General features: G+C 34.9%; 1 protein-coding gene across 9 annotated transcripts in view; it reads left to right on the top strand.

The window, feature by feature from the left end:
- The window catches only part of CHL1 (cell adhesion molecule L1 like), a 195,940-nt gene that overhangs the window by 177,235 nt on the left and 6,349 nt on the right, over nt 1-12,356 (top strand). For 8 of the 9 annotated variants that reach the window (XM_077858035.1, XM_077858038.1, XM_077858037.1 and 5 more), the window contains 7 exons: nt 960-1,075; nt 1,212-1,416; nt 1,599-1,721; nt 5,345-5,524; nt 8,792-8,953; nt 9,605-9,736; nt 12,173-12,245. In XM_077858035.1, the coding sequence (XP_077714161.1) occupies nt 960-1,075; nt 1,212-1,416; nt 1,599-1,721; nt 5,345-5,524; nt 8,792-8,953; nt 9,605-9,736; nt 12,173-12,245 (991 nt within the window). The remainder of the gene's footprint in view (nt 1-959; nt 1,076-1,211; nt 1,417-1,598; nt 1,722-5,344; nt 5,525-8,791; nt 8,954-9,604; nt 9,737-12,172; nt 12,246-12,356) is intronic. The other variant, XM_077858043.1, reaches the window with a different exon arrangement.

The following is a 12,356-nucleotide window of genomic DNA, read 5'->3' as shown; positions in this document are numbered from 1 at the left end:
ATGCCCTGGCCTCAGTTGTAGGTCTGGAACCTTCCTTTTTTTTTTGGTCTAGAACCTTCCTAATGCAGACAAGATACAGACCAAGATTTGTCTATAGAATTACACAGACTCATACACACACAAACACACACACACACACACACACACACACACACACACACACACTGTTTTGAGGTATTAGTGATATGCCCATTATTAGACTCTTATCCCATAAGAACTATTACAAATAGATTATTAAAGGAAGGAAATATGCTGTATTCCATGTCACTACACAGGAGTTATTCTCATTGTTTTTCCCATATCCAAAGGAATATTTTGATCCAAGAATGGAAAAAGGTTAAGAATCTGAAATTCTCAACCTCCTTATTCATCAACTATCTAAATTTTTCTACCCAAATAAAATTACACAGGGCATATTACTGTGAGTTGAGATATTATTAATCTTGGCTGCTCTGCATTTGGTACATTCTTTTGCAGTTAGATCCCCTGTAGAATGGGGATAATAATACCACTTTTTAGGGTTGTTCTAAGGATTATGTGAGCCAGTCCCTCAGAACAGTGCCTACACACAGCATATGCTCAGTTAATGTTAGCTGCTGTTATTAATAGATTGATCAAACTCTCAAGTAATTATAGTTACATTATTTAGTTCATTTGCTTCTAAAGGCAAGTTACCCACAGTATGTTTCACTGGCCCTTGGCTACAGTTCCATTGCCCGGACTATATCCACCTGGAGAGCTGCATTTCTCAGTGTGGTGCAAGCTATCCTCTTCTAGAAACCTCTTTGGGCTCTGAGAACTCCTCTGTAATGAGAAACTCTCTTGGTTACATTTGGAATTGATTTCAAAAGAGTGCTTTGCTCAGATTAAGCAATAGGAAAAAAAATCACCTTTGAAAATGATCCTAATAATCACATTTGGGGGTTATTGAAAGCTCATCGTTTTTATGTACTTAACAGATCCTGATACAGCTCCAGTGATCCATGGGGTGGACGTTATAAACAGCACATTAGTTAAAGTTACCTGGTCAACGATTCCAAAGGACAGAGTACACGGACATCTGAAAGGCTACCAGGTTTTTATCATAGATTTTCTTGTTGTTGCTGCATTAATATCTTAAATACAAATAAGAACTGATCTCAGAAGAAGCTAGAAGAGAATCTGCCACTGTGATTGATCTGTTACAGGGTTTCTTTCTATTTCCTTTACAGATAAATTGGTGGAAAACAAAAAGTCTGTTAGATGGAAGAACACATCCCAAAGAAGTAAACATTCTGAGATTTTCAGGACAAAGAAACTATGGAATGGTTCCTTCTCTGGATGCCTTTAGTGAATTTCACTTAACAGTCTTAGCCTATAATTCCAAAGGAGCTGGTCCAGAGAGTGAGCCTTATATATTTCAAACACCAGAAGGAGGTAAGAATAATAGTGAAGAATAATGCCAAATTAAACATTTCCCTTCTTATTAGCAGTTAATTAATATTTACTTCATATGAGTTAGCTTCTCAATTTCTATGAAAAACTGGAATCTAATGGAGCTTTTTTTTAAAGAAATTTACCAATTTATGGGTATGTCTTCTTGGTCTTTTGCTTTCTAGTACCTGAACAACCAGCTTTTCTCAAAGTCATCAAAGTTGATAAAGACACTGCCACTTTAACCTGGGGACTGCCTAAGAAATTGAATGGAAACCTAACTGGCTATCTATTACAGTATCAGATAAGTAAGTAGAAATTTGAATTGGATCCACCTATTTATTTTTAAAGGTTTATTTGTTTATTTGTTTATTTGAGAGAGAGAGAGAGAGAGAGAACAAGAGAGAGAGAGAAAGAGAGAATGAGCAGGAGAGGCAGAGGGAAAGGGAGAGAGAATCCCAAGCAGACTCCACACCAAGCATGGAGCTCAATGTGGAGTTTGATCCTATGACCCATGAGATCACAACCTGAGCCGAAACCAAGAGTCAAATGCTTAACCAGCTGAGTCACCTAGGCATCCCTGGATCTACTATTAATATTTCATTTTCTATTGAGTATTTGATTTGCTATGCTGAGAATCTAATGATCACAGTTTATAAGCTGGCATATTTCCTTACAACAAAGGGGTCTGTAAACCGGCTTGCAGACCAAATCCAGCCTGCTGCTTGTTTTCATTAAAAGGCCACACATGTTATTTACATTTGTCTATAGCTGTCTTCTCACTACAGTGGCCTAGTTGAGTAGCTGTGACAGAGACTCTGTGGCTTACAAAGGCTGAAATATTTATAATCTAGTTCTTTTTAAAAGGATGGTTTGCCAATCCCTGTTTTAGAAGAAAAGTCAGTAGGTACCAGAAGACATGTGTTTGATTCTTATATATAAGAGGCCTTGAAAATTAAGAAACACGCCAAAGAAAAGAGTAGATAAATGATGTAACAGTGATTCAAAGCGTGCATAACTTCCACACTACATTGCCTCTTTTGTCTCCAGCAAGTGCTTCTAGTCTCAACCCTAAATGTACTTCTGCTTATAGAATCCTCTATGGTTAGCCCACTGGTGTAGGCAGGTTGCTTCGAGAGCATTAAAGAGTTGTCTTTGGACCATTACTTGGAATGGACTTTGCTTTGTGCTGCTGTGCCATTTGGTTGAAAATAACATGTTTAGGGAAAATCAGGTCATTTTTCATCATAGTGCCTTCCATGTCTAACAGTCTTCACATCTAGGCATCATCTCAAAATGGAAATTAGGGAACTAAAACCATAGAAAGTTTTAGACTTTGAGGACATGAGTTCCAAACAACAGAAACATTAGGGCTATGCTGCTTGCCAAAGCCACCCTGATGTGCTACTCTGCCTCCAGGTAGTTCAGAGCTTGTCACAATTCAGGTTATGTATGAGTTTTAGCTTCTGATGGCTTGTTCTGAGTTGGGCCATATGATTAAATAGATACAGGCATAATCCCAATAGAGGTGGCATTTTAGCATTTTTTGAGTGTTTGCTATGTAGCAGGATCAGTACTAAGTGCTCGCCCTATATTTTTTCATTAAAATAGAAAAGCTAGGAGGGATGTATTTTCACTATTTCATGGATGTGAGAATTGAGGCATACAGAATTTACTTACCTAGAGCCATGCAGTAAAGTAAGTATTAAGCAAGATTCAAACCTAAATCAGTTTTATTCTCCATGCTGAGCTCTTAAGCCTACAGTATTCCATGAAGTGGTTTTCAAATATGTAGAAAGCACTGAAGAAATATTTGAAGACTCTTTAAATGTTAATTTGTTTGGTAAGCTGATTTATCTTTATCCTAATAGTAAAGAAACTTAGCATTAATTAAATTCCAACCTTTGTGTTGATCTGTATGTAAGATTTAAATTTATTTTAAAAACAAGTTCTTAGAATATAGAGAGAAAAGTCTGGGAAATAACAACTGCAGTGATTATTGTACTGCTTAATATATGCATAATATATGGATTTTTAAATGAAATCATATAATCATATACTTACTTTGCTTTCTATTAAGTGATTGAAATATTTTTAGGTAGTTTATCTCTTTTTTTAAGATTTAAAATTTTTTTTTTTTGAGAGTGAGCACATAAGAGTACGAGAGAGAGAGAGAGAACATGAGCAGGGCGGGAGGGTCAGAGGGAGAGGGAGAAGCAGACTCCCTGCTGGGCAGAGAGCCCAGCATGGGGCTAGAACCCAGGGCCCTGGGATCAAGACCTGAGCTGATGGCAGATGCTTAACCGACTGAGCCACCCAGGCACCCCAATAATCTATCTCTCTTTTGTTGCTTGGTATATTCTAAATAGTTGTTGAGTATGTGTATGTGTATTTCTCTCAATTTATAAATTATTATAGTTTTTCAGTTGACTTTGTGGTATTTTATAGGAATGCTCTCAAATCTATAAAGAGTGGTCTTCCTTCCTTCCTTTCTTTCTTTCTTTCTTTCTTTCTTTCTTTCTTTCTTTCTTTCTTTCTTTCTTCTTTCTTTCTTTCTTTCTTTCTTCCTTCTTTCCTTCCTTCCTTCCTTCCTTCCTTCCTTCCTTCCTTCCTTCTTTTTAAAAGTTTTTATTTATTTGAGAGAGAGAGAGAGAAAGAGTGAGAGAGAGCATGAGTAGAGTGAGGGGCAGAGGGAGAAGCAGACTCCCTATTGAGCAAGGAGCCTGATGCGGGGCTTGATCCTGGGACTGTAGGATCATAACCTGAGCTGAACGCAGATGCTTAACTGACTGCACCACCCAGGTGCCCCAAGAGTGATATATCTTTCTAATTTTCTAATTTCCAACATTTGGATCATTTGTTCATTTTTCATTTGTGATGTAATTGCATTATATAGACCAAGGAAGGCATTTTTATGTGAGTGTGTGTGTGTGTATAATAAAACTATATATATATATATATAACTATATATATATATATATAGTTTTTCAGCTGTATGATATATTAGATTGAGAGTCAAGAGGATTTATTCTAGCCCTTCCCTTGTCACTAAAAGTTGTACAGTTTTGAGACATGTTTCATTTCTTGGACTATTCTTATGGTAATCTTACAATATGTTGTGCTCTTGCACAAATCCCGTGATTTTGCTGGTTGCAAGTTCATTGAAAGGCACTGTCTAATTTATCTTTTTTTCTGATTAGTACCTGCCATAGTGCTTAATATATAGTAGATATATTAAAATATGTAATGCATTAATTAGTTTATTGATCCTACATATAATAAGTAGTTATTTGGTGCCTCATATTAAATCAGAAACCATAGAAGACACAAATTGTTGTCCAAACTTATTACACTAAAAGATTTAAAGTGCTGGGGCACCTGGGTGGCTCAGTGGTTGAACATCTGCCTTTGGCTCAGGGTGTGGTCCTGGGGTCCTGGGAGCAAGTCCTACATTGGTCTCCCAGCGGGGAGCCTGCTTCTCCCTCTGCTTGTGTCTCTGTCTTTCTCTCTGTATCTCTCATAAATGAATAAATGAAATTTTAAAAGAAGATAAAAAGTGCTTAAATGAAGGATACAATGAAAACATAATATGGGGAAAAGTCCATCAGTTTTAATAGGTGATGGCATAGTGATTAAGAGCATGGGCTCTGGAGTGGAAAAACTATAGTTAGGATTCAAATTTTGGTTGGCCATTTACTGGCTCTAAATCTAGACAGAGTGTTTATTCTTGCTAGACTTCAATTTTCCCATGTATGCTATTGTACTAAAATTCCATTTATGTCATAGAACTGAAGAAATTGATGGCAATGAATAATTAAGACAGTACCTTGCATACCACAAGCATACACAGAATCAAAAGTAAGGGCCAATGTAACTTGAATTGCTAAGGGTATGAAATCTGAAGCACTGTTGTTCATGTTTATTTCTTTAGTAAATGACACCTATGAACTTGGAGAACTAAATGATATCAACATAACCACTCCATCAAAGCCCAGCTGGCGTCTCTCAAACCTCAATGCAACTACCAAGTACAAATTCTACTTGAGGGCTTGCACTTCGAAGGGCTGTGGAAAACCAATCACAGAAGAAAGCTCCACGTTAGGAGAAGGGAGTAAGTGCAGGGTGCTCTCGCCTGCTGTTTTTCTAAACCGCTCTGAAGGGATTTTACCATACTAGTCGCTGTAAATTAGAAATGACTGTGATCTCAATCTGTCTGACCTTTTGTTCTTCATTGATATAGATACAGAATTTATTTCTCTTGTTTGTAAAGTTCACGTTGACTCAATTTATGGATTACTACACAACAGCAATGAAACTATAGCCTCAGTGTATAGAAGGTCAGGAACTATAATTTTACTTAATTAAAATTGGAGTACATAAGGTCATGAAGTTATTCATAAGGTTCCTAGAGGGATATTTTTCTTTTGGAAATGTTTTCACATGGAAAAAATATTTGCTTCTTGCCCTGGTAGACATTTTATAACAATAATCTAATACATTTCACTTCCATGTCTTGACTCCATACTGGCTTGGAGATGGCCCATCAATCTCTGGTTTAGTTCGTATAATTCTCCAAATTCATCTGCATTTCTCTGTGTTTTTTTTTTTCAAACCTAGACCGATTTTCCTTCCCCAAATTTTTTGACAATTATGATTTTAGCAGTGTTCTTGCTCAACTTAAAAGGAGAGAAATTAAGAAGGTAGAGCCTAAAAAGGTAAATGAATCAGAGGAACCGCTGCACACACTCATAAGTTAAAAAAAAAAGGAGGGCTTTGTGCTGGATGCAGGTTGATCAGAAGGATATTTGAGGAAGGGGACAAGGAAAAGTGAGATGGCAGGAAGGCAAATCAAATCATTTGCTTATCTTGTACTATATGTCAAACACTGCTCTGGATGTGTTTCCATATTTTAGATTAGAAAAAAGAATCAATGGCAAAAGAAAGTAGTAATGAGAAAAACTAAGTCGTCACTCATAAAATATTATTATAAAATATATTCAAGTGTATGTGAATCACTGTAAAATCAGTGTTTGTGTGCGAATGGATATGCTCTGATCTTTATTGTTTGTTTTTCCTTATTGTCCTTCCTGTATCTACATAATGAAGAATTTCTGTAGTCCTCAAATACCCTAAATACTCAAAACTCCCTTTTATGGGAAAACTATGTATATTCAAAGAGTTTCTCCCAAGAAACCCACAAATTACTCCCAAGAACAAATGAGGCACCAAGTGAGATGAAGAACTCATTTACCTACTCAAAAGAGAGATTTAAAGATGATGATTGAAAACTTTTTAGTAACTACAAGAATCTTATTTCTCAAGAGTTCAAAGTGGCATCAGGTGTTCGATACAAAGAAAAGAAGTTAGAATAGTAGCAATGTAAATATAGAACTTACCTTTTTTTCAAAACAGAGTTTGAGGCATGGAGAGGGTTTCTATTTTGTTAGAACCAAGACCATAATATGCATGAGAAAGGCTAATCCCATTATTGCTAATTTGGAGCTGATAAGAAAAAAATATTCACAAAATTCTCTTACAATAGTAGTAGCTACCATATATGTATATGGAAGTATTTAGAAAATCTGGGTTTAGTCACTTTAGTGTTTGAAAAAATGTTTTTAGCAGATGAGAAATGCTGTTTGTGTAATTTGATAAATGATGCTGCATCTTCTTTGCAAATTAAAGATGCAGCTAATGTGCTTGAGTGTCTTACAGCATATTTCTTCACTGCCCTGTGTCTCAGTAATTTGAAACTGTTCCTTACTAGTATGTTTGTGTTCTTTTTCAGGATTCTGCATTTTCAGCTTCTGCCCCTTTCCCACTTGACACTGATTTCTCTTCTGTAGGCATATCTCGCTGTATTTACAGGAAAGAAACTATAATCTCTTTTGCCACTGGATTTCAGCAATGATCTTTGAGAAAGGAAAAATATATATTCCACTAAGGAGATAGATCTTGATATCACAAGACACTCTAACTTTTGTGCAAATTGGAATCTATTTCTGTGTGTCTTTCTTCTCTTTGCTCTGCCTGAATGGCACTCTTTAAGGTCATCTGGCATTTATTCAGAGAACAGGATTTGATACACAAGCTTTTTTTTTTTTTTTTTTTTTCTCTCTGATTGTTTTTAGTTGTCACTCTGATTTTTAGGTGGCTCACATTCCATAGTAAAGGGTGGGGGAGATGATGGAGCTAATAAAAAATATTTGTGTCATTGCCAGTGTGGACAAAACACTTGATTTGCTCTATTTTTCAAAAGCTTGCACTACTTAATGTTATACTAATATTTCTGTTTTTCAAAGTCAAAACTAATTGTATTCTATTTCAGTGGTGCTCAATCTTAAAGGCTTTGCTCAACTAATATAACTGGCTATATTTCTCCCATGGTAACATTTTTTAATGAAGCCCTTTTGTTACCAGTAATTATATCATCAATTTCTAGTCTAGGGTTGAAAGTTATAATCAAATGATAATGTGTGACATATACCCATTTGAAACAGGGTTTTGTAACTTTTAATATTCTCAACATGGCATGTATTATTTTATTTTCAGTGTAAATTATTAACATTTTATGGCTTACATTTATTATGTTGAATTGATTCTTAGCAAAACTATGGATCAAATACAAAAATATTTTACAGATTTTGTTGCAACATCAGAAATTAAATGTATATTTAATTACACTTGACTTATTTGTATCTGCTACTATGAGATTCTAGAGTTAATATATTGGCATATTCATGTTTCTTTTTTAAAGTATTAATGTCTCATAACATTTTAAAAATCTCAGTGCATTTTATTTAAATGTGCCTCGAAACCTGTACTTAATTTACCTATAAACCTGCTTATATTTCTACAAATTTCAAGTATTTAATATATGACCATATTATGATACTTTTCCATCAATATTTGTAGGGAAGACCAAGGCAAAAAAAAAAGTAAAATATATTTAAAATTATAATGATATTTGCTTTCAAAAATAAGCTAAAATGGCCACGTTCAGCTTCCTGCTGGGTCTGTAAAAGTTCAAATTGCACAAAATGACATTGCATAATTTTTGAAGCTGTGTTTGGTTTTTAACCATTCATATGACTGAGCAGATTTATAGTATCATTTCATCAAGAAGTACATCATCTTTAAAGGACATGAAATAAGTTCATTTCATTTCCGCAATTTCAGTATATTAAGAAAGAAAATCTTGAAATGTTGCTTTTCTTGATGTCCTGATAATTCAAAAACTATATGAGGAAAAATATGCTACAAATGGCTCTCCTCTCAAATAACATTATTTATTTTATTTTATTTTATTTTATTTACTTTTCATGTCCTGCTTTTCAATGATTACAATTTATATGATTTAACTGTGTACATTTCTTAGGTAAAAGTATCGGGAAGATATCAGAAGGAGTTAATCTTACTCAAAAGACTCACTCAGTAGAGGTATTTGAGCCGGGAGCGGAACATATAGTTCGCCTATTGACTAAGAATTGGGTTGATAACAATAGCATTTTTGAAGATGTAATTGAGACAAGAGGGAGAGGTGAGACATGAGATTGTATTGGGGGCATTCTTAGACAATAAATCTATGTTTTGTAGATTATTTAATTTTACATACTTCTTGTATTAAAGAAAAATACATAGTACATTATAAAGATAATAGTTTCAGTTTGTTTTGGCTTAGCATTTTAAAATTATCAAAATGAAAAATGTTCCACAAGGATCCAACATATCCCTTATTGTTTTTACCAGAGTAGTTGACTAAAAAAAACAAAACAAAACAAAACAAAAAAACTCCTGTCAATTAACACATGTTAATAACAAAAACTAAAAAGAAAAACAAAAGAAAACCCACAGAATCTCCATGGACATCTGCATATAACCAAGGCAGCTTGTGCTTTTGCTTGCTTGTGCTGCTTCTGTATTTAACTTGATCTGCCTCCACTATCCCTTGGTTTTCATTCTCAGAGTCAAATGCAACTTGAGGAGCCCTTTCTAAATAAAGAAGGAATGATCTATCAGTATTCTTCCAACGAAATGTCCTTTAAATCACATTGCCTCTAGGGTCACTGAAATGAAAAATAAAACTGATACTATTCTGTATGTTTAAAAATTATGTTTCATTTTCCCAAAAGGGGCATAATCCCCAAAACTATTTCCAGCATTCAATGTGTGACTTCTCTTCGTATAACAGAATACGCTGGTTTATATGATGACATCTCCACTCAAGGCTGGTTTATTGGATTGATGTGTGCGATTGCTCTTCTCACACTAATATTGTTAACTGTTTGCTTTGTCAAGAGGAACAGAGGTGGAAAGTACTCAGGTAAAGCTGTTTCTTAATATAGTAATATACTTTCACTTTATTAAATGGTATTTTCTAGGAGGCAGTCTTCAGAAACATCTTTTGTTTTTTAAATTACACATTTAAGTTAAATTTATGTGAGCACAATAGACATGCAATGAATGTACTGAGAGGAAAAAGAATTCTATATTAGCTAACTAAAGGATTTGTGGTCTGGAATATTATTTCCAGGTGGCTACTTGTTTTCTACTTTCTAGTACTTAAATAGTCTCTAATGAGGCTTATAATACTTCCAAGTTTCTATTTTTCTGTCTGTAAAATATCAGAGATGTGAAGAACACTAATCACTAAACCACACATGCATATTTTAACATCTTAAGAGGAAAGGACATATTTACAGCATGGCTTGTCATGCATTTGTGATCCAGAGAATATTTGCACTAGTACATTCTAACAGTACTGGCTCCACTAGTCAGCTTTGCTAGAGTCAACCATTGCTGGGAGTGCATTTATTACCATGACATATATTAGATACACTGTCTCCTGAGTTAATGTACTTAAAATGTAAATAAAAATCATCATAGTTAGTATAACGGTTGGCTTTAATTGAATTCAATTTCCTAATTTATTTTATCTCTTTTAGATATACATATTGTGTTTTTGCTATTATTGTTGTTATTGCCTAGTGTTCAGGATGCTTTTATATAAGGGGAAAGATTTAGATCCCACTGCTATTAGTTTGATGATGTTCAGATTAGTGAGAAATTCTTTTACTGGCTTATTATTCATTCATCGAGTATTTATTGGGAACCTATATGTATTTTGAACAAAAAAAGCATAATTTCTAAATTTTTATAACATCTATGCAATTTATGCATGGAAATTTATGCAGTCGTAGATCTCATTTTTTTTTCATTTTTTTTTCCTATAAGGACTGAATTATTATGAATTAGATTTTCAATTATTAATGAATGTCCTAGTTAATTAACTGGAAAATTTAAAAACATGCAGCATTTCCTTTTCAGTATCCCCAACAAACAGTCACTTGTGAAGTGTGGCCCTATTGAAATTCTAATGATGGAAAAGAAAAAATGCCAGCATTTCACATTGTAGGACAAGTAAAAGAATCTCTTATGTCTCTGTAAGAAGTAGTAAAAGATGCCATGAAAAAGGATTGTTACAGGGTTCCTGGGTTCTTGCCTCACAGAGTCAAAGAATGAATCTTGCAGTCACAAATGGGTGAAGTGAAAATTTATGAAGTGAAGAGGAAAGCAGAAAGGAAGGAAAAAAGCACTCTAGAGTGAGAAGTGTCTGAATGGGTTGCCACTTAGGGCTTTTACTGGCAGTCTTTTATTGAGAACTGACTGGGAAGCTCATGGCCTTCAGACTCTTGTGGCAGCTTGGTTTGATCCCTTATCTCTTGTTTGGCTCTGTCCCGGTGTCTCCATGTGCCAGGAATAGTTTTGGAGCCTGCTCAGGGGAGTCAGGGGCCTCCTATCTCTCCTGCCTAGACTTTCATTCCTTCCCTACTCATGGGACAGGATCTGTGGGCAGAAAGAGCTGTACTGGGATTGTGAGGAGTGACTGATTAAATATTTTTTAATTGGTGGGGGTGAGGGATAGCTCAGTTCTCCAAGGAATCTGAAAGCAAGGCTCTCAGAACCATGAGGGGCCAGCTACTGCTAAGATAAATTTACTTTGAAACATGAAGGCACTAGGGCAGCCACATGTTCCTTGTAGAGGGTCACTCTCTGCATGTTTCAGGGATCTATCAGCGGGGCTGCAAGCTGTAAAAAGATTTTAACGTAAGCTACATTTCTTTTGCCTTTGTTTCCCACATCAGGAAAACATTTTTGAGTTTTCCTAGTAAAGTGAAACAAAAGAGCCTCCTTGTCCTATGTCCCACCCACTCTGGAATAAATCAAATTTAAAATGTCACTACAGACTTGAATATTCTGATTATTGAGGCAATTATGAGTAAGAGAGAGACCAGAACAACCAAGGAGTTGACTCTTAATCACTTTGGCTTTAGTGATATATATATCTGGTGTGAACCTGTGACATCTTCAAAAAGTTTTGGATAGTAAAATGTGTACCTAGTAATTTGGTCTCCATTGAGAAACCATACCTAAGTGTGACTCTTGCAGTAAGATTTATTACCCACACAATACTGACTAGCCACACGAAGATTTGCAATATGCTGTAATTTTGATGATAAATCGGGAGAATCCAGGAGATCCTTTTCCCTTTTTTCCTTAAAGAGGTAACCGATGGGTTGTAGATACAATCACAAAAAACAAACCAAAGCAAAAAACGAAAACAAAAACAAAAAACAACCCACACTTAGTAGTATCAAAAAATTGGAGGAATGCTGTTCTCATTGATTATCCATCTTTAACACCATTAATATATCTTTAAAAATTATTTATATCACTTTCACTGCTATTTGTTTTTCAGTGAAAGAAAAGGAAGATCTGCATCCAGATCCAGAAGTTCAGTCCGTAAAAGATGAAACCTTTGGTGAATACAGGTAAACAGTGTTCCATTTTAAAACATATCAAAACATGTATTCATCAGATTATAAGCTTAAAAATACAAAAACAAACAAGTATTTATTCTTAAAATAAAGATTACACTACTC

The sequence above is a fragment of the Canis aureus genome, chromosome 19 (assembly GCF_053574225.1).
Source record: "Canis aureus isolate CA01 chromosome 19, VMU_Caureus_v.1.0, whole genome shotgun sequence".
Taxonomy (NCBI): domain Eukaryota; kingdom Metazoa; phylum Chordata; class Mammalia; order Carnivora; family Canidae; genus Canis; species Canis aureus.
The sequence above is the reverse complement of the archived record's forward strand: the minus strand, read 5'-3'. Positions and strand labels throughout refer to the sequence as shown.